This window comes from Panthera uncia, chromosome X (assembly GCF_023721935.1).
Source record: "Panthera uncia isolate 11264 chromosome X, Puncia_PCG_1.0, whole genome shotgun sequence".
In the NCBI taxonomy this organism is placed as follows: Eukaryota; Metazoa; Chordata; class Mammalia; order Carnivora; family Felidae; genus Panthera; species Panthera uncia.
The window spans coordinates 12,275,906-12,296,879 of NC_064817.1; the positions used below are offsets into that span (position 1 = coordinate 12,275,906).

At 40.3% G+C, this 20,974-nt stretch overlaps 1 protein-coding gene across 6 annotated transcripts in view; it reads left to right on the plus strand.

The window, feature by feature from the left end:
* The first annotated feature begins 557 nt into the window (after positions 1–557).
* The window catches only part of TXLNG (taxilin gamma), a 53,590-nt gene continuing 33,173 nt past the window's right edge, over positions 558–20,974 (plus strand). For 3 of the 6 annotated variants that reach the window (XM_049643509.1, XM_049643511.1, XM_049643513.1), the window contains exon 1: positions 559–715. In XM_049643509.1, the coding sequence (XP_049499466.1) occupies positions 614–715 (102 nt within the window). In that variant the 5' untranslated portion in view covers positions 559–613. Of the gene's footprint in view, positions 716–1,028; positions 1,821–12,674; positions 14,753–20,974 lie in introns of those variants that run through there. The other 3 variants (XM_049643514.1, XM_049643515.1, XM_049643510.1) reach the window with 3 other exon arrangements.

The window sequence follows — 20,974 nt, forward strand, 5'->3', positions numbered from 1 at the left end:
CCAGCCAGAGACCTCAAATTCTGAAAGCTAGTCCATCTCTCCCGCCGCGAAAGTCACGATTTCCCCTTATCCCTAAATAATTTAGCATCAATTCCGAAGAGGAGCAACAGAAATAAAAACACAACAACGTATGCCCACTCAGCTCCCTCCCAAACACTGCAATATTTCTAAACTTTTCCCTCAGGATAATAAAGAGTACCTTCCGGTACCGATTCATCGATTCCAGAAAACTACAAGTCCCAGTAGGCTGCATGCGCAGCTCAGAGGATAGTCTCCCCGTTTCAGAATGCCGCCTTATGCTCCAATCCTGAGCTGGGTCTGTGAGCCGTGGCCGCGCGGCCTGCTGGGACTTGCAGTCCGCTTCAGAGTCCCTCTCCCTGTCTGCGCAGGCTCGCGCGGCCTGTGTTCGCCCTTCGGCCCTGCAAAAGCCCAGCCCAGGCTTCAATGCTCCCCACCCCCATCCCGCTCCATCCCCTCGGGGGCCAACCTCCTCCGGTCACGTGGCAAGCTTTCATGCGGCGATTGGCCGTGGGGGTTCAGGGGCGGGGCGCGGGGGCCCTGAAAGGTTCCGTGCCCCTTGTCGGGCCGCTTGTTTGGCTGCTGCCGTCACCTCATGGCGACGCGAGTAGAGGAGGCAGCGCGGGGAAGAGGCGGCGGCGCCGAAGAGGCTATTGAAACCGGACGGGGCGGACGGCGACGCAGCCCGCGGCAGAAGGTCAGTGTGGGAGGCGTCCGCGTTGTTGCCGGCAGGGGAAATGCTCGGGCTAGCTCTTTCGGGGTCCACATCTTCGCTCTCTCCGGTTACCTTTAGCCACGGGACGAACATCCGGCCCTTTTCCCTCCCGGGGGTGACGACAGTGGGAGCAGGTGGAGGGGGGGGACTGGGACCGGGATGGATGGGGTGGGAGGAAGCGATGGTTGGGGTTTCGAGGCGCGTGGCAGACGCGGGGAGAGGGCAGGGGGCGCAGCCCCGTGTGAGGGGGAGGGGGTGCGAGGCGGGGGCGCACCAGGTGTGACAGCCACGTGCGGCCGGCGCCGGGGAGCCCCGGTCGCCAGGTGTTCCTTCTCCCAGCCCCCGCCCTCGGCGTGTTCTCGGTGCTCCCTGTGTTCCCCGCGCTGGGCGCCGCCGTCGGGGGGCTGCCCGGGTCAGTGACCGGTCCTGCTCTTACCGGGCAGGTGCGCAGGGCGCGCTGCGGGGTGCGCCGGGGCGGCGCGAGCGAGGCTGTTGCGCAGTAAGATAACCGCGCGGGAGCCGGGGTTGCACTGCGCCCCCCTTCCCCCGCCCCCTCTGCGCTCCCCGCCACTGCGCGGGCGGGCGAGCGCCGCGGGGCTGGGAGGACCGTTCGGCTCCCGGCCCTGGGGCTCATCTCTGGGCGCCACCGGCCTGGTTACACGTGGGGCCGGCGATGGGAAGACGATGCTGGAGGACCTGGGTCCCGCAGAGTTGGGGGCAGCATCGCGTGATAGCCGGTCTTCCCATTTTAGCCTCCCTCCTCCTTCTTGCTCTTTATTTCCCCTCCTTTTTTTTTTTTCTTTCCTTTTTTTCTTTTTCTTTTTTTTGGGGGGGGTGAACGGAAACTTGACCGCCTCCCCCACCCTGGCCTTTGGTCTCTGTTAATCTGGGAGGCAGGCTGGACCGTTCCCCTTGCCTTACTTGACTCACGTCAAGGAGTTTTCAGTGTCTCCCTGGATACAGGAAAATCGAGACCTTCAGAATGGGAGAATTCCACTTGTTCTGGAGTCAGTGGGTGGAGTTCGAAAAAGATTGCACAACAAATGGGGTACAGGGCTTTCAGGACCCAGGAGTGGAAATCCGCAGGGTAAGGCGCTGGAAAGGTGAAAACCCTGTCTCTTTTTCCTTACGGTGGAACATATTGAAACGTTCAACCTGTTGGACGTCCTGCTTGATCACTCGGGGCTGTTTAATATTACTTAGTTATGTGTTTGAATACTCTCAAAAATCACCCCTGTGTGAAATTACGAAATATTTTTCTAATGCGAATTTACCATCTTGAAAAAGAACAAAGGTTTGGTTTACATCTGAGCAAAGTGTCAAGAATTGGCTTTGGGGGGCCTGTTTCTAAGGTCGGGTATTTTCATGTCTTTCTGCATAAGGGTGTTACTACTTCTGTTACTTCTTTTTCTCTCCCTCTCTTTGTACTGTAAAATAAAGATCCGGTACTTGAAGGAATGAAAGAGAAGCTGTGGACCGAATGTACTCTAGGGATTCAGAACTGTCACTTTGGACACTTCATTTATTCCCTGAGAGTGGGGAGCCAATCTCAGTGTTTGATTTCATAGGCCTCCCAGGGGAGGACTCCGATTAAAAAGCCACTACAGTTGAGGACATAAGTTCCCTCTTATGCCACTGGGATAAGGACCAGAAGTCTGAATTAGGAACTGAGGTTTAATCAACTAGCATTTTAAATGACCAAGATAAGAGGTAACGACCCTTTGAGGCAGCACTCTGGGTTACAGCTGGATATGAATAGTCATGTGTGTCTGTACTGTCTCATTTTTGTTTACTTATCTCATGTACCTTTTTTTTTTTTTTTGCTCATGTTTTTCTGGGCATCATTTTTCCTTTTGATTTCCACTTGACTATGACATGGAATTGAAATACATGATTAAGTATTAGTTTTTGAATTTTCGTTTAAAAAAAACTAGGTGACTATCTTGTGTCTGCAAAAATCACTTGTTTATGACCCTTAATTTTTTTTATTTTCTCTGGGTTATCAACTTGAAAAATATATTCCTAATTATAACTTGACTTGTACTCTATTTTCAGGAAGCACAAATGATGTTTAACTAATTGGCATGTTTTCAAAATATTGAAAGAATTAAAGGAAAAGTGGTCACTTTGGTTACATTATGGGACTTAAAGTGAAAAACAATCGCAGATGGGCTTTATTGGTTCCTAGTTGTTTGAACCATCTACTTAGTCCTTCACCAGCTCAGTTAATTGTGTCATTGTTTCATAACTACATTCATTGAATAGTCTCTTGAGGTAACTCTTTTCTTCTGAAGTTAATACTCGTACATTTCTAGGGATCTCTTGAATTGTCTAAAGTGCTGTCTGACATGATGATAGTCACTAGCTGCATGTGGTGGTTTAAATATTAATTGAAATTGAATAAAATTAAATATTCCATTCCTCATCCATACTAGCTACATTTCAAGTGTTTAGTAGCCAGTGTGGCTAGTGGCTACCGTATTAGAGCAGATCAAAAATATTTACATCATGGCATAAAATTGTGTTTGACAACATTGGTCTGAAAAGATAGGATATACGCGGTCATGTATTCCAGGCATTTTTTACCCTCTTCCGTGGGCCTCTTGTCTACGCTTGGCTCCGGAGAGTCCATTCTGCTAGTCTTCTGGCGGTTTTCTCCAGGCATTTTTTAGAACACCAAGATCATTACTTTCTAAATTTCTATATAGTATTTGTTTTAGAAGGTTGAATTTTTAAAAAATTCATACTCTTTTTGAGCAGTTTTAGGTTACAGAAAAATCGAGCATAAATTACAGGGTTCCCATACATTCCCTCACACAGCCCGTTACCCCTATTATTTACATCTTGCAGTAGTATGGTGCTTTTGTTAGAATTGGTGAGTCAATTTTGATACATCGCTATTAACTAAAGTCCATAATTTGCATTGGGGTTCATTCTTCGGGTTATACATTCAGAGAGTTTGGACAAATGTATAATGTCATGTATCTACCATTATAGTATTCTATGGAATAGTTTTCACTGCCCTGAAAATCCGCTGTTTATCCCTCCCTCTATTCCCTCCAGACTACTGGCAGCCACTGATCTTTTCACTGTCTCTGTAGTTTTGCATTTTTCCAGAATGTCTAAGGTAGGTTTTTTTTTTTTTTTCCCAATACTAGATTTTTGCTTGGGAATATTAAAAATTATTTAACTACTGTTAAACTTATTTTTAGGTCAGTAAACCATTTGGAAGGATAAAGATAGGTAACCAAGGCTCAAATTAGCAAAATCTTACATCTACATAGTGCCCCATAATTTTTACAGCATATTTGCACATACGTTAACTCTTTCAGCATTACTGGATGCTATGGAGAAGGCTGGGCAGCTGTCGTTGCCCTCATTTAAAGATGACAAACTACTCAGCAAGGTCTAATAATTTGCCCAAGGGATGAAGCCGAGTCTGGAACCCAATACCCTTTCATCTAGACTGTGGTAATAAGTACTGTACTATCAGGTGAATAGTATGGATTTTGGAGTCAAGACTCTTGACTCTGCCATTTAGTAGCTGTGCAAGCTTGGGTGAGTTTCTCAATCTTTCTGAGCCTCCATTGCATCATATGTAAAGTGATGATGATGCTAACACCTACCATATAGGATTGTTGTGAAGAGTAACAGTTGATGGAGAGTGTTCAGCACAGTCCTGGGACTGGGCATGTAGAATTTTATTTGATCTGGCAGGGAGAATATATGAAAGATCCATTCCTCTTGCTTTTAGTGTGCTATTAATTTTGTAAATCCATCTTCCAACCTTTGTATTCTTCTCTCTTCCCAGAATCTCTCTGTGATAGATGAAATGAGGAAAAGTCCAGTCAGGGTGTAGCAAGAGTGTGGGGTAGGAAGAAACCATTTCACTATTTTGTTTTTTCTCCCCAGTTGTGGATTTGAATATCCACTCTTTTGGCACAGAGATTAAATAATAAGAATCGAAGTGATCTTCTATTGACAACATTGTTGTCTGTCATCAAACTTCGGTAAATTTCATTTTCAAGGGGAACCAAAGAGGCAGCAGTAATGAGAGCAGACCAGATATAACACATTCCTTTACTAATACCATGTTTTTAGATCTTAATATGCCACATTTGTTTACTGTTACTGGAAGATGTTTTGTATATTATGTGTTTCATTTATATCGGTCTTGACTAGAGAATTTTTTTTCTCAATTGAAGTATAGTTGACACACAATGTTACATTAGTTTCAGGTGTACGACTTAGTGATTCAGCAAGTCTGTACTTGATGTTGTGTTCACCACAAGTGAAGCTACCCTCTGTCACCATACAGTGCTGTTATAATACCTTTGACTGTATTCCTTATGCTGTACCTTTCATTCTGGTGACGTATTCATTCCATAACTAGAAGCTTGTACCTCTCACTCCCCTTCACCCATTTTGCCCATCCCCCCCCCCCACCCTCCCCTCTGGCAGTCCTCAGGTCTCTGTATTTATGGATATGTTCGTGCTTTTTATTTATTTTTTTTTAGATTCCACATACAATGAAGTCATGGTATTTGTCTTTGACTTACTTCACTTACCATAATGCCCTCTAGCACCATACAGTTGATTAGAGAAATTTTATGGAGGAATGTATATGTCAAATCTAGATGTCATGAAACAGGGTGTGTATGATTTGCTTTTGTGTGGGATTCTTCACAGAAGGATTCACTATAATAGATTTTTCAATAGATGTTCTGTTCAGATTTTAACACTTTACAGAGAGGTGTGTTTCAAAGGAAAGAAATTTGAGTCCTCACTGTTTCCTGCAGTGTGCTGGGAATTAAAATGTGCTTCCATTCTAGTGTCTGCAGAGTAGGTGGTATCCCCAGGTGTATAGATACGACATCTGAGGCTCAGTCAAAAAACAAAAAAACTTGCCTAAATAACATAGCACAGAGTTGGTGAAGTTGGCCCAGCGTTGATATATAATTGTGCAACTGATAGGCCCTACTGCATGGACAGTTTCTGCTTACCTAGCAAGTTTTAATCTAATATCCCAAAGAAACTCCTTTACCTTTTCCTCCCCTTCCCAGTCCTTTTCCCTTCCCTCAATTCTTTTTTGCTTGGTTTTAAACTAATTATCACTCATATGCCATGTGTCTTGTGTTTTCAGCGCATTTCTCGATGGTCAATACAAACATCCACCTTGTTAAATGTAAGCAAAACTTGGTGGTGGGTGAAAAGAGAAATAATTTTTGCTAAATGAAAACAGATTATAAAGGGTGGGTCGGATCTTTGGGGGTATAGAAAAGCTATTGTAATCTAGGAAGTTTTGAGGGGAGTTTTGAGCCTTACAGGTTTCATAGCTTTTGTTTCATGGTCGACTTTAAGATAAATGATAAAGAATGCTTTAATTCCCCGCAGAAACACCTCTAAATGTAATTTGGACAAATGAAAAGAGGGTTTAGAAAGTCCTTTTTTTAAAAACCTATCTTTTTTTTTTTTTTAATGTTTATTTTGAAAGAGAATGACTGCGCACACATGAGCAGGGGAGTGGCAGAGAGAGAGGGAGGGAGAGAGAATCCCAAGCAGGCTCTGTGCTCAGCACAGATCTCACAAACTGTGAGATCATGACATGAGCCGAAATCAAGAGTCTGGTGCTTAACCGACTGAGCCACCCAGGCTCCCCTAAATTACCTGTCTTAAAGTCCACACAACACAGTGTTAACAAAGAACTAAAGTGGTCTGGGTAAGTAGGACAGGAAAAAAGAAATAGCTTGATGTTCAGAGGTGCATCATAGTTGGTAAATGTGGAGCTGGTGAAGTGTGACTTCATGAAATTGGGATGGGGTGTTCCATTTAGGTAACTCATAAAAGTAGGAGATCATTTTACATCTCAGGAGTCTGTGGCTTGAAGATGCTAATTTTGTGACCCAGGCCCTTCCCCTCTGCAAAATCGGTCAAGTCCAAGCATATTTCAGTAGCTTTGGGCATTAAAATTTTTGGGTTTCCTGATACTTTAGCTTCCTAGATAGGTGTTTAAGTTAATGCAGGTATCTCTCAGATTGCAGATTATCATTGGGTTACAGTTTTAGAGCTAGAAGTGATTTTACAAATCAGAGTCTAGCACCCTTTATTTTTATAAAATAAATAGCCATAGAAGTTACACGTGAAATCTAATGCCATCATCCTTGTTTTAAAAGGCAAATGATGTGCACATTCTAATATAGATGTTAGCACCTACCACTGGAGATGGTAACACTACTGCCAGGGAGGCCATAAGGCTACAGAAGCTGTGTCGCAACTAGACCTTTTCCGGATCTGTTTGCTCACTCTTGGCTTCTTCACCAGTGGGGGAAATCAGGTTCCCTCATCCTAACTTCAGCACTGGTTTCCCTCTTTCTCATTTACTATTAATGCCTCCATGTGCTCTCCGTCCTCCAAACATATTGCAACAGATCATCCTGGAGCCTTTTGCTGCCAAAAATTAGGAGTTGGGACAACTAGCACTTACTACCTCCAATTTTTATCCCTCCTCAGAACTCTTATTTCTCTGGCTTTATTTATGTTTTAATTTATTCATTATTTGGGTAACTACTTTATTGAGGTATAACTCACATACCATACAATTCACCCACTTAAACGATACAGTTCAGTGATTTTTAGTGTATTCACAGAGTTGTGTGACCATCACCACATTTATTTTATTTTTTGAATTGGGAAGTGTTCCCCCCCTTTTTTTTTTAATACTTACTTTTGAGAGAGAGCAAGCAGGGGAGGGGCAGAGAGGGGGACAGAGGATATGAAGCAGGTTCCATGCTGACAGCATCGCAGGGCTCGAACTCATGAACCATGAGCTCATGACCTGAGCTAAAGTTGGATGCTCAACTGACTGCACCACCCACGTGCCTCAACATATTAATTTTTGTTTTAATGTTTTTTAAATTTATTTTTGAGAGAGTGTGAGCAGTGGGGGGGACAGAGGATCCGAAGCAGGCCCCACGCTGACAGCAGGGAGCCCATGTGGGGCTGGAACTCAGGAACCATGAGTTCATGACCTGAGCCAAAGTCGGACACTCAACCTACTGAGCCACCCAGGTGCGCGCACCCCCCCCCCCCACGTTTATTTTTTAATATAACCTTGGAAGAACGTATTCTCTGGAATGATACAGAGAAAACTAAGAATTCAGTCTCTGCTTTCCAAGCCCTAGGTTCATGACTGAACACAAACTAGCTAAAATTGCCTTATCAAGTGAGCCTATTTGTTCATCATACCTGCCTGTAAGACAGTTCTGAGGATTAAATGAGGAGAAGCATATCAAGTACTGTTGGAGAGGTTTCTGAATGAGCCAGAGGAAATGGCACTCCTCTCCCTGTTCACACTAGGTCCTGTGGCCATGTTCTCTAGAGATGGATCTGTTTGGTTAAGGGTGCCAAGATAAGGACCTCCCTTAGACCATGGTTTGGCCAAGCTGGGCTTTTAGTCTGTCTCTCTTCCTGTTCTGCCACAGCCAGGACAGCAGTTCTCAAACTTTTTGGTTTCAGAATCTTTTTTGAGAACCCCAAGGTGCTTTTGTTTTTGTGGGTTACAGCTAGTATTTCACATATTAGATATTAAAACAAATTTTAAATTATTATTCATTTAAAATGAACTAATGTTGTACCAGTTATCTATTGTTGTATAACTTAGTGCTTGAAACAACATTTATGATCTCACTGTTTCTATAGGTCAGGTGTGTGGGTGTGGCTTAGCTGGGTCCTCTGCTTTAGGATCTTGTGGACTATTGTCATCTGAAGGCTTAATGGGGATGGATCCATGTCCTAGTTCACTCATTGTAATTGTTGGCAGGATTCAATTCCTCATGAGCTGTTGGATCGAGGCCTCCCTTGGTTCCTTGCCACATGGGCCTTTCCATCTGCATCTCAACATGGCTGCTGGTTTCATCAGAATGAGCAAGAATGTCAGCACAAGAGAAGGAAGTTGCAGTCTTTTGTCACATAACCATACAAGTGACATCCCCTCACTTTTGCCAGATTCTTCATTAGAAGTTAGTCACTAGGTCTAGCCACATTCGAGGGGAGGGGATTATACAAGGTTGTGAATATGAGGAGGATCACTGGGATCATTGGGAACCATGTCAGAAGCTGCCTACCACATATTAACCTAATGTTTTTTGAAAATTAAAAATTATTGATTTTCCAAAGTAAAAGAACAGACTCCTAAATACAGAGAACAAACTGGTGTTGCCAGAGGGGATGTGGGTGGGGTAATGGGTGAAATAGATCAAGGGAATTAAAGTGAGAAGAATGGCATTCTTCTCTGCCCCTCCCCCACTCATGCTTTGTCTCTCTCTGTCTCAAAAATAAACATTAAAAAAAATTGGTTTACCAAATTGTGTTGATTTTCCAAATGTTGACACATTTTGTTATATAATATCAAAATCCTGTTAATATCACCACTGATGTCCTCCGCAGAGTCTTTTTTTAACAATGTTATATTAGTTTCAGGTGTACAGCATAGTGATTTAATAATTCTATACATTACTTAGTGCTTATGACCTTAAGTGTAGCCTCCATATGTCACCGTACAGTGTTACTACAATATTATTGACTACATTCCCTATGTTGTACAGTAAAGTCTTAAGTATTGGGAAGCTGTCAAACTTATGGTAGCACATAGTTTTCAGAAATTCTCAATTTTGCTTAAAAACTCAATTGTTATCATTGGCAATAAATACTGTCAGTTGTTTGCCTTGAAGTAACAAGCTCAATGTATATATTTTGGAGACTACATCTGCCAAATACCCAAGTCTGAATAAACAAGCACGGGTTGGTTATCTTTAAAAAAAAAAAAAGAAAAGAAAAGAAAAAAAAGGTGATGAAAAAAGCTGCTGGTTGGGCTTATAATTCAAGCAACCACATTAGTGGTTTTCTTCAAGATCCACTCATGCTTTGGTGCGCAGCAGAAGTGCTTTATGTGTACTTTATGTGTTGTCACACCGAGATAAAAAGATGTGTAGCCATTGGTTGAGATTTAATAAAAATTCGTAATTTTTACTGTTTCCTCAAGGGCATTTTTAGTCGCCCCCCCCCAACTTTGAGTACACGGTGTTGAAGAAAATGATGACTTAAGAGTTTGATGCCGCTATGTTGACTTTGTTCTAAGAAGGCAGCACTGGTATTATTTACTGCTTTTGTACCATTAGTGCAAATGTTAACACCAAAAGACAAATAATATCTCCATATTACTATGAAAATTATGTTTGAGCTTGCACACTACCGTGAAGGGTTCATGGGGACCATACTTTGAGAACCACTGTCCATGAGTTTTATTGGAAGTGGGCTCTGCTTTTCCTTGTTGTTTCCCAAGACAATTCTGTCAGAAGAGAATAGGTTTATTTTTCCTGGGCCTTTTCCTAAGACTTGTTCTAGGAATGTGGAATCCCAATTATTACTGACTCAAGTGCTTTATCTTGCTAAGGGGGCAATTCAGTAATCCTTAGCAACCAGAATTTTTTTTTTTTACAATTCCTAATGGCCAATATAAAGTTAGGTTTTATTTGCTAAAGGCTTAAAGAACATTCTAAACCAAAATACATTCATCATGATTCGTGAGTGTGTGTGTGCACGCGCGGGGGGGGGGGGGGCTAAAATATACATAACATAAAATTTACCATTTTTTAATGTTTATTTTGAGAGAGTGCATGTGTGCGCATGTGGGGGAGAGGCAGAGAGAGAGAGAGAGAGTGCACACGCGAGAACACCAGGCAGGCTCCTCGCTAAGAGTAGGGACAAGAGCAGGGACTGGATCTCATGAACCAGATCCTGGTGAGATCCTGAGCTGAAAGCAAGAGTCGGACGCTTAACTGACTGAGCCACCCAGGCGCCCCTAAAACTTACCATTTTAACCATACAGTTCAGTGGCATAAATTATATCAATTACGTTAACGGTGTTGTGCAAACAACACAATCATCCATCTCCAGAACTTTTTCATCTTCCCAAACTGAAATTCTGTATTCCATTCCCCCTGACCCAGACCCTGGCAACCATTATTCTATTTTCTTTCTCTGTGTATTTGACTACTGTCAGTATGTCATATAAATGGAATCATACAGTGTTTGTCTTTTTGTGTCTGTCTTTTTTTCACTTAAGATGATTCTTTTTTTGTAAGTTTATTTAAGTAATGTCTACACCCAATTTGGGGCTCAAACTCCTAACACCTACATCAAGAGTTGCATGCTCTTCCACCTGAGGCAGCCAGGTGCCCCGCCTTAACATGGTATTTTCAAGGTTCATCCATGTTCTAGCATGTGTCAAAATTTTCCTGTTTAAGGCTAAATAATATTCTAATGTATGTATTATATGCCACATTTCATTTATCTGTCCGTGAACACTTGGGTATTCGTCATGATTCTTAACTTCAAATGTGATTCTTTAGGACACCCCCCATAGAGGCATTACTTCCAAGCTCAGTAAATGCAGGTCTCAAATAACGGGCTTTTCCCCTCTTCCTACTTTTCTCCCTAGTTTATCTGTATAATGGGGTGATGTTCTCACTATCTTAGAACTGTAAGGTTAAAGTAAATAATGTACTTAAAATGTCTAACGTATAACAATTAGTAAATGTTAGGTTTATTCTTTCCTTAGCCTTATGTATATTATGTTAACCCTGTTTTGTAAATTCCATGTATCTCAAACAGTAGACTTAGATTTTTTCAGTTTATTTTAATTGAGGTAAAATGGTAATATCACATATTAGTTTTAGATGTACAATGTAATAATTCAGCATTTGCATACACTACGAAGTGATTGTTACAATAAATCTATTTACCATCTGTCACCATACAGTTGACCTCCTTTACCCTTTTGCCCACCTCCAACTCCCTTCCTCTCTAATAACCACTGATCTGTTCTCTGTATCTATGAGTTTTGTTTTTTCGATTCCACATATAAGTGAAATCATAGGGTTTTTGTCTTTCTCTGACTTATTTCACTTAACATAATACCCTCTAGGTCCATCCATGTTGTTGCAAATGGAAAGATTTCATTCTTTTTTATGGCTGAATAATAACTGCATTGTGTATATGCCACATCTTCTGTATCCATTCCTCCACTGATGGACACTTAGATTGTTTACTTATCTTGGCTATTGTAAATAATGCAGTGAACATAGGGATGCATATATCTTTTCAAATTTGTATTTTCATTTTCTTGAGATAAATACACAGAAGTGAAATAGCTGGATCATATGGTAGTTCTACTTTTTTTTTTTAATTTTTTAAATGTTTGTTTATTTTTGAGAGAGAGAGCACGAGCAAGGGAAGGGCAGAGAGAGACAGAGACAGAGAGAGAGAGAGAGACACAGAATCCAAAGCAGGCTCCAGGCTCTGAGCGCTCAGTGCAGAGCCTGACACGGGGCTCGAACTCACGAACTGTGAGATCATGACCTGAGCTGAAGTCGGACGCTTAACTGACTGAACCACCCAGGCACTCCCTTCAGTTTTTTTTTTTTTTTTTAACTTATAAAGTGATTTGGCAGATATCCTAGCCATAGTTATAAATTGAGGCCAAGTTTAAATGAGATATTCCAATTTTCAGAATTGTTTTAAGAAGGAAGTAAATGAGAACTGCTACCCAGCCTCATGCTTAGTAGATCTTCTATAATCCAGTAGAAGATGTGTGTATAAAGATGGGACAGACCCAGAGGTGTAGAGCAGGGTGAAGGGAAAAGATGACATGAAACAGGAACTCTTGCCATCTTTAGACCTAATCTTGGGGGTGTATTGGTAGAATAATAGGTATAATACTGTGATGTCACCCCAAAATTAATCAAAATTAAATCAGTCAACTTCAAAGTTTTTTTTTTTTTTTTACTGAAATTACTACATTCACATAATAAAAAATAAAATAGAACCAAAAAGTACAAAATTAAAAGTAAGCCTTCCTTCTTTTCCAGCTTCTAAACCCCCATCCATTGTGAACAATTTTGAGGATATCCTCAGAAAATTTTTACCAATATACTGGCTTGTATATGAATACTTCTTAAATTTATACTGAGACATTCATCCTGCACTAGATGTTTGTCTTTTTCCTTAGTTATACCTTGGAGATCTGTCCATATTTTATTTACTTACTCCTTTATTTTAGAGCATGAGAGAGAGGGAGAGAGAGAATCTTCCATGGAGCCAGTCGTGGGGCTCAGTCTCATTACCATGAGATCATGACTTGAGACAAAGTCAAGAGTCAGATGCTTAACCAACTGAGCCACCCAGGCGCCCCTGAAGATCTGTGCATATTGATGCGGATCTGCCTTATTCTTTTGAAAAGCTGTGCAGTTCTACCTTGTATGGATGAGCATTATTTATTTAACCAATTCCTTACTGGTAGACAGGTGGTTTTGCATGGTAAGAGTCAGTAATTTGGTGAATAGCCTTTTTTGCCTTTGAGTGAGAATGTCTCTTGAATAAACTAGCCATGGAATCACTAGGTGAAAGTGAATATGTACTCAGACATTGGTAGATACTGCTAAATACCCCTACAAAATGAATACTCTGCTAATTTAGACTCCCCAGGACTGTACTGAGGGACATGTTTGCCCACGTGAAGGTTTGTTTTGTGGTAGGTTAAAGATTATTTATTTGCATTTCTTTGATCTTGAATGAGGTTAAATATGTTCTTTAACTGTGGTCTGCTTGTTCACAAACTCTTGCAAATTGGGTCTCTGACTCATTTGAAGCCTGTACAAATGTGGCCTTTTGGCTGGTCCAATGTTTTCAGTTACTATTTAGTAAATTGATCTTCCTCTCCTTTAAAAAAATAAAATAACTTTTGTGCTTCTTGATTTATTTAGAAAGGGCTTTCCCATGCCAAGATTATGGAAAAAAATTTCACTTAGGACTTCTAGTGCTTTGTGGTTTTCATTTTTTTCAGTCTTGGTGCATCTGGAGGGATGCTACAGGATATCATTCTTTTTCTCCCAAATGGTTTGGAAAATATCGGAAATCACTTCTTTTCTTTTCTTTTCCTTTCTTTTCAAGTGATTTTATTGGTGAAATTTGTTTTGTTTGATTTTTTTTATGGTTTTTTTTTTTTTTTAAGAGAGAGCGCACATGCACACTAGAGAGTGGGGGGAGGGGCAGAGAGAGAGGAGGATAAGAGGATCCAAAGCGGGGCTCGATTTCACTAATGGTGAGATCATGACCTGAGCTGAGGTCTTAACTAACTGAGCTACCCAGGCAACCCAATCATTTTATTTTCTTTACCAATTTGAAATGACACCATTTAAAAAAATATAGTGAATTCCCACATATGGTTCTGCATGGTCTGTTTTGGAAGACAGTGCTATATAATTAGGAATTCTCAGACAAGTATTTCATGCCTGAGATAAAAATAAGGACTCATCTGTGGGAGTTTGTATTTTGACATATTAGGAGTTTATCGTCTTAAAGAATATAGGCATACTATAGAGACGTACACCAAAATATGCTTATATTCTAGTACACGGTAATATATCCTTTTATCTGTTAAAAATTAAAACTCTTTCATTTCATTTCTTTGTTCTAACACAGTAAATCTACTAAAGGAGGTATCGAGTTATCTAATGCATATCTTAAAGGCTTTGGTCCAAGATGATTGCAACAGAATTTTGAGATGAATGATTGATACAGTGTTAACTGTGTGGAAAAGTTTGCTATCCAGAATAATTCTTTTAAAGACTAAAATAGCTTTACTATATTAACTATTTTAAATGACTTATATAAAGCCAAAATCACTTTTCTAATTTAGAAAAGTACATGAAACACCCACCAACTCCATCCACCTATTTACGAAAATTAAAAAGCACATGAAAATGTACATTTTTAATAAGTTTGTAAAATTTGTATTTGGAAATGTAAAAGCTTCTCAGAATGGATATGTTTAGGAAGGAGGTTCATATTTTAAAAACCAACCAAGGCTGATAGTGGATGTCTGGAGAGATACAGAGTATCTTTGGTACGTTTCAGGATTTCCTCCTGCAGTCCTTCCTTTGCTGGCCTGCCCTGAGCCTGGTAAGTATGTACTCTTGTCCTCACATTCCTGTTTGGCAGTTGACACTCTTAGGGCAAATTATTAGAAACCTAGGGTTGAAGAGATTTTTAGACATAATTTAGTTTATCCTAAGACACAAAAAAGTAAAATAACAAAAACCTTAATGCCTTAAATAATCACTTAAAATTATTTAAAGATATCCTTACCTCCTGGGAATGCAAGCTGGTGCAGCCACTCTGGAAAACAGTATGGAGGTTCCTCAAAAAACTAAAAATAGAACCCAACGACCCAGCAATTGCACTATTAGGCATTTATCCATGGGATACAGGGGTGCTGTTTCGAAGGGACTCATGCATCCCCATGTTTATAGCAGCACTATCAGCAATAGCCAAAATATGGAAAGAGCCCAAATGTCCATCGATGGATGAATGGATAAAGAAGATGTGGTACATATATATAATGGAGTATTACTCGGCGATCAAAAAGAATGAAGTCTTGCCATTTGCAACTACGTGGATGGAACTGGAGGGTATTATGCTAAGTGAAATTAGAGAAAGACAAAAATATGACTTCATGTGAGGACTTTAAGAGACAAAACAGATGAACATAAGGGAAGGGAAACAAAAATAATATAAAAACAGTGAGAGGGACAAAACAGAAGAGACTCATTGAGAACAAACTGAGGGTTACTGGAGGGGGTGTGGGAGGGGGGATGGGCTAAATAGGTAAGGGGCACTAAGGAATCTACTCCTGAAATCATTGTTGCACTATATGCTAACTAATTTGGATGTAAATTTTAAAAAATTAAATTAAATTAAAAAAAAAAAAAAAAGATATCCCTACCTCTGACTTAGGCCTGTGTCCCCTCCCTAAGTCCCAGAGTTAATCACTGCTAGAAATCTTAAAGCTTTTTCCCAGTGTTTTCCTAAATTCATCCTAGTATATCTAACATGCCATATATTTTTAGACATCCATTTAATTTGTTAGGCTTATTTTATAAACTGCATGAGAGATGTGTTTGACCTTTCATTTTTCAAGGCTAATGTATGAAATGAGGGGAGTTGTGTAATGGAGAAAACATAGGCTCTTGAGTTTGACCTGGTTTTGAATTTTGTGAGCTCCTTTTATTGACTTTAATATGATCGTGGGCAAGTTACTTTAACTCCCTAAGTTTCATTTTCCTTATTGGGGAAAATAAGCCCCGCCTGTCAGAGGGGAAGGTTAAATGGGGGTAAGGGGCTTGCAGGTTCTGAAGGTTCACTTTGCCTACTTGATAAATTTTTCCACGACTGTTTGGGAACTTGAAGCTAGCTAAGATCTCTCCTCAGGAAAATATATACATGTGCAGTCTTTCCCACCTGCTCCCTCTGAAGGGCCACCCTAGCCCTCAGTGGCAATGACTGAGTGATTTCTGCTTTCAGCACATGCCTAGCACTGGTTGAAGGCATTCGATCTCATTTAAGCAAATGGTAGTTGAAATAATTAGGAAGTGAATGTGGGTGTTGGCTTTTTAGTTTTTTATTTAGACCAGTCTTATTAAAAGAACAGCCATTACTAAAAAACATTTAAGCGCTTAAAACAAAATAAGCCAAAGAAATCTGGTTCTTTAGCTTTAGCAATATTTGAAAGAGCATAACTGAAAGTTTTAAATTTGAAAATTGTTCACCTTTCTCTTTATTATTATTCACAGAGTATAAGGGAAAGAAATTTATTTAAATATTTTTTTCTTCAGGCTTTTAATTCCCATGTGATCTCAGTTTCAAATGTATTGATGGAAAAAGCTTTTACACATAGTAGATGAATACAGTGTATGCATGTTTGCAAAAATTTTTAGCAATAGCGATTCTTTGCTCCTACAATTAATGATTGGTGAACTGGTGGCTATCATTTTGAAGGCATCTCTTCTTCACTTAAGGAGTCATCTTAGCTCCAAGTATTTAGACAATGGAAGGAAGGTTGAGAAATGTATCCTTTGACAGGAGGGGACTGGCTGGGGTGGAGGATTGCTAGGGTTTAGGGCTCCAGTAAACACTGCTCTGGCCGAATGGACGTGCTCTCTCAAGTGTCTTTCAAGCTGCAAGAGCTGTGTGTGCTGCTTATGACTGTAGACTCATAAAACAAAAATGTGATAGCTCATGTTTGATGATTTTCAGGGAAAAGTTCGTATAGAAATTTATCTTGAAACTACTTACTGTTGGTTTCATTTTCATTTGAGATTGGAATTTCAATAAACATTTCCTCCTCATTTTTCTTAATGATAGGTACTATGTTAGAGAACTGTATTCATCTTGGTATTTTTTTTAAAAAAACAACAAACTGTTATGAAGGTAACTCATGATCCCTAACTTGAAAGATAAAAATAGACCTGCTGTAAAAGCCTTGTGTTCCCCTCCAGCCCCACCCCATCAGTTTCTCGCCATCTCTCCATTAGTATGTTTCTTTGTATCCTTCCAGAGATTGTATATGATTCTCAATCATAAACTTATACCACCACCACCACCACCACCCCTCCCCCCCCCACACCCAAATTGTGGCATACAGTACATAGTACAGGGCATTTTTCTTTTTCCCTTTTCAGCTTATCCTTACAGATCAGTAATTATGTAACTACCTTATTGTTTTTTTAAATAGATGCAGTAGTACTCTGCTGTATGGATGTACCACATTGATCTATCCAGTCCGTTATTTTGGTAGGGTGTATGTAGTCATTTTATCTTATTTTATTTTATTTCATTTTATTTTACTTTATTTTTAAAGTTTATTTGAGAGAGAGCGTGCACACACACGTGAACAGGGGAGGGGCATCAAGAGAGGGGACAGAGAATCTGAAGTGGGTCCCACACTGATGGCAGAGAGCCCAATGCAGGGCTTGAACTCACCAATGGTGAGATCATGTCCTGAGCTGAAGGCAGATGCTTAAACCAACTGAGCCACCCAGGTGCCCCTATTGATTTAAGTATAGTTCACATGCGATATTAGTGTCAGCTGTACCATGTAGTGATTCAGCATTTATGTACATTACATAATGCCCACTGCAGTTTGCCATCTGTCACCATACAAAGTTACTACTGTCCAGTTCATTATTAATGGACATTTAGGGTATTTCTGATTTTTTTTTGGTTACTATAAATACTGCTACGTAAGTTTATATTATTTCACAGATGTATTGGTTTGTCCATAGGAGAAATTGAGAAGAAATGAGTTTGGTGGGTCAAAGCTATGTGGCATAAGTTTTTCCTCAACATTTTATTACGGAAAATTTCAAACATAAAGTTGAAAGAATTTGATGCTATCAACCATATTGCCACCATCTAGATTCTTCCATTGATAGTTTACTAGCTTTTTCATTTATCTATCCATCTATTGGTCTCTTCACCCATGAAGCCATGTTAGGTGTGTACATGCTGGGTTTTAACAAATGCATGCAACTCTGTAACCCAAATCCTAGTCAAGTTATAGAGCATCCCCATCACCCCAGAAAGTTTCCTTGTGCCCCTTCTCACACAATCCCTGCCCTGAATTGGACTCCTTAGTGGTTAAACCAGTTTGTCCCCCAACCAGGAATGCTTGACAGTACCCCACACCCTCTCCCACATTGTGTGGTCAATGTTTTTGATGTGAATAATGCCATCTGATAGATTTTTTAAAAATGTGTATTTATTTTGAGAGAGAGCAAGTGTGAGTGGGGGAGGCACAGAGAGATAATTTCTAGCAGGCTCCACACTGTCCATGCAGAGTTGATGAGGGGCTCGATCCCATGAACCGTGAGATTGTGACCTGAGCTGAAATCAAGTGTCAGACGCTTGACTGATTGAGCCACTCAGGCGCCCCATTATCTGATAGTTTTAAGTTGTACTTCTCTCATTGTGAGTAAAGCTAAGCATATGTTTACTAGCCACTTGTATTTTCTTTTCTGTGATTTTTTTGCTTCATATTGTTTGCCCATTTTTGTTGGGTTGTGGGTCTTAGCATTCTTTGAGTATCCATTTGTGTTAAATAAAAATTACTTTTTTAATGTTTATTAAATTTTTTTTTTAATCTTTGTTTTTGAGAGAGAGACAGAGTGCAAGCAGGTGAGGAACAAAGAGAGAGGGAGACACAGAATCCGAAGCAGGCTCCAGGCTTTGAGCTCTTAGCACAGAGCCTGATGCAGGGCTTGATCTCCCGAACCGCGAGTTCATGACCTGAGCTGAAGTTGGACGCTTAAACCAACTGAGCCACCAGGCGCCCCTATTTATTTTTAAAAGTTTATTTATTTTTAGAGAGAGAGTGGGGTAGGGGCATAGAGAGAGCTGGACAGAGGATCCACAGCGGACTCTGAGCTGTCGGCACAGAGCCTGACGTGGGCCTCAAACCCACAAACTGTGTGAGATCCTGACCTGAGCCAAAGTTGGACGCTCAACCTACTGAGCCACCCAGGCACCCCAATGTCTATTTTTGAAAGAGACAGTGCGCACATGCATGCATGAACTGGGGAGGGGCAGAGAGAGGGAGGCAAAGGATCTGAAGCAGGCTACGTGTTGTCAGCGTAGAGCCCGATGCAGGATTCGAACCCGTGAACCATGAGATCATGACCTGAGCTGAAGTTGGACACTTAACCGACTAAGTCAGCCATGCGCCCCCAAAATTAATTTTTATCTTAAATGACTTGTGTAGAAGTTTTAATAACATTTACATATGTTCTGTGATGCTTCCCATGTTATTAGCATGAGTAGTTTTTGAATTTTTTTCAATTCCAATGGGAATAAAAATTGGCTGTAGTAATACTAGAAAATATAGTGAAGGAAAAAGAAGCACTACCCATAATTATACTATTTAAAAATAACCATTATTAATATATAGATGTATTTCCTCCCGGCACTTTCTTTTTTTTTTCTTTTAATTTTATTTTTAAGTAATCTCTACACCCAACATGAGGCTTGAACTTAAACCCTGAGATCAAGAGTCGCATGCTCTACTAACTGTGCCAGCCAGGTGCTCCTCCTCCCAATACTTTCTTTGTGTATGTATACACATACATAAATGTACACGCATGTATGTAAAATTGGTGTGTACTGTTTTGCAATTTTTTATATACATAGTATTTGGGGAGCATCTTTACCCATTATTAAATACATTTCTGTAAGATGGCTAGGCCAGGATAAGGGTGTTTGTATAGGGTAGTCATGAAGCAGTATATCATTGTGATTAAACACGTGGGCTCAGAAACCAGATTGCCAGGGTTCACATCTTTGCCCTGCTATTTACTAATTGTAACCTTTGGCACGATACTTTATCATGTCAGTTTGCTCATTTGTAAAATGGAGATAATAGTACTTCTCTTGTGACATTATTGTGAGGATTAAGGTAGTTAATATAGGAAAGTGCTTACAGTAGTGCCAAGATGTAGTATTTGCTGTATAAGTACTAGCTGCTGCTGCTATTGATTATACAGGAGATGATACTCAAGGAAAGGCATCCAGAATAGGTATTAGAGCAGAGTAGGAATTTGTATTTGCTGTATGGTATAGAGGTCTCTGCTTAAGCAGATGAGGGCTGAGACATAATTTACAATATAAATAAAGTAGTTGGCCTAAGAATTTGCTTCATACCATGGCCTAGTGCAGAACCCCAAGTAAGTTCTTGAACAAATAGTCCTTACGGTAGAAAAATTGGGGCCTGCTATTTCAAGAGTCCAGCTGGACCTGGGCTTATTTATAAACAAAAAAGATCTTTAGAGCCAAAGTCAGTCTTTCATTAGCACATGTGAAAAATATATCAAAATTAGTTGCACCAGTTTTGTCATGTAATACCGTGTTGCTTCTAAAGATAAAGTAGTAATAGTGGTATTTTTCTCTAAGCTGTGTAGTAATGTTTAGGTACTCTCCATGGCTTGTTTTCAGTAGCCATTTTGGCTCCTTGTGCTCTCCATCAATTGGCAATTGAGTACCTTTTATGCATAAGCTTTTGCTGTCTACAGGAGGATATGCATACCAAATAAGTGATAATGTAATATGTGTGACAGTTGAGAGGTGAAGGGGGCGTGTCTGGAAAAACAAAAAAAAAACAACGTAGTATTAACTAAAAATAGAGAATGTTGAAATAGGACACTGTGGAATGTGATGGTTGTGTGCTCTGCAGATCTGCATCCTTATTTATGCTCAGTGCCGCCGGCTATTATTTTGAGTTAGGTAAACATTTTGGCCTTTCTAGTCTTTAAACCTTTTTCTGTCTCTGATAGTTGTAATTGCTTTTAATCTGAA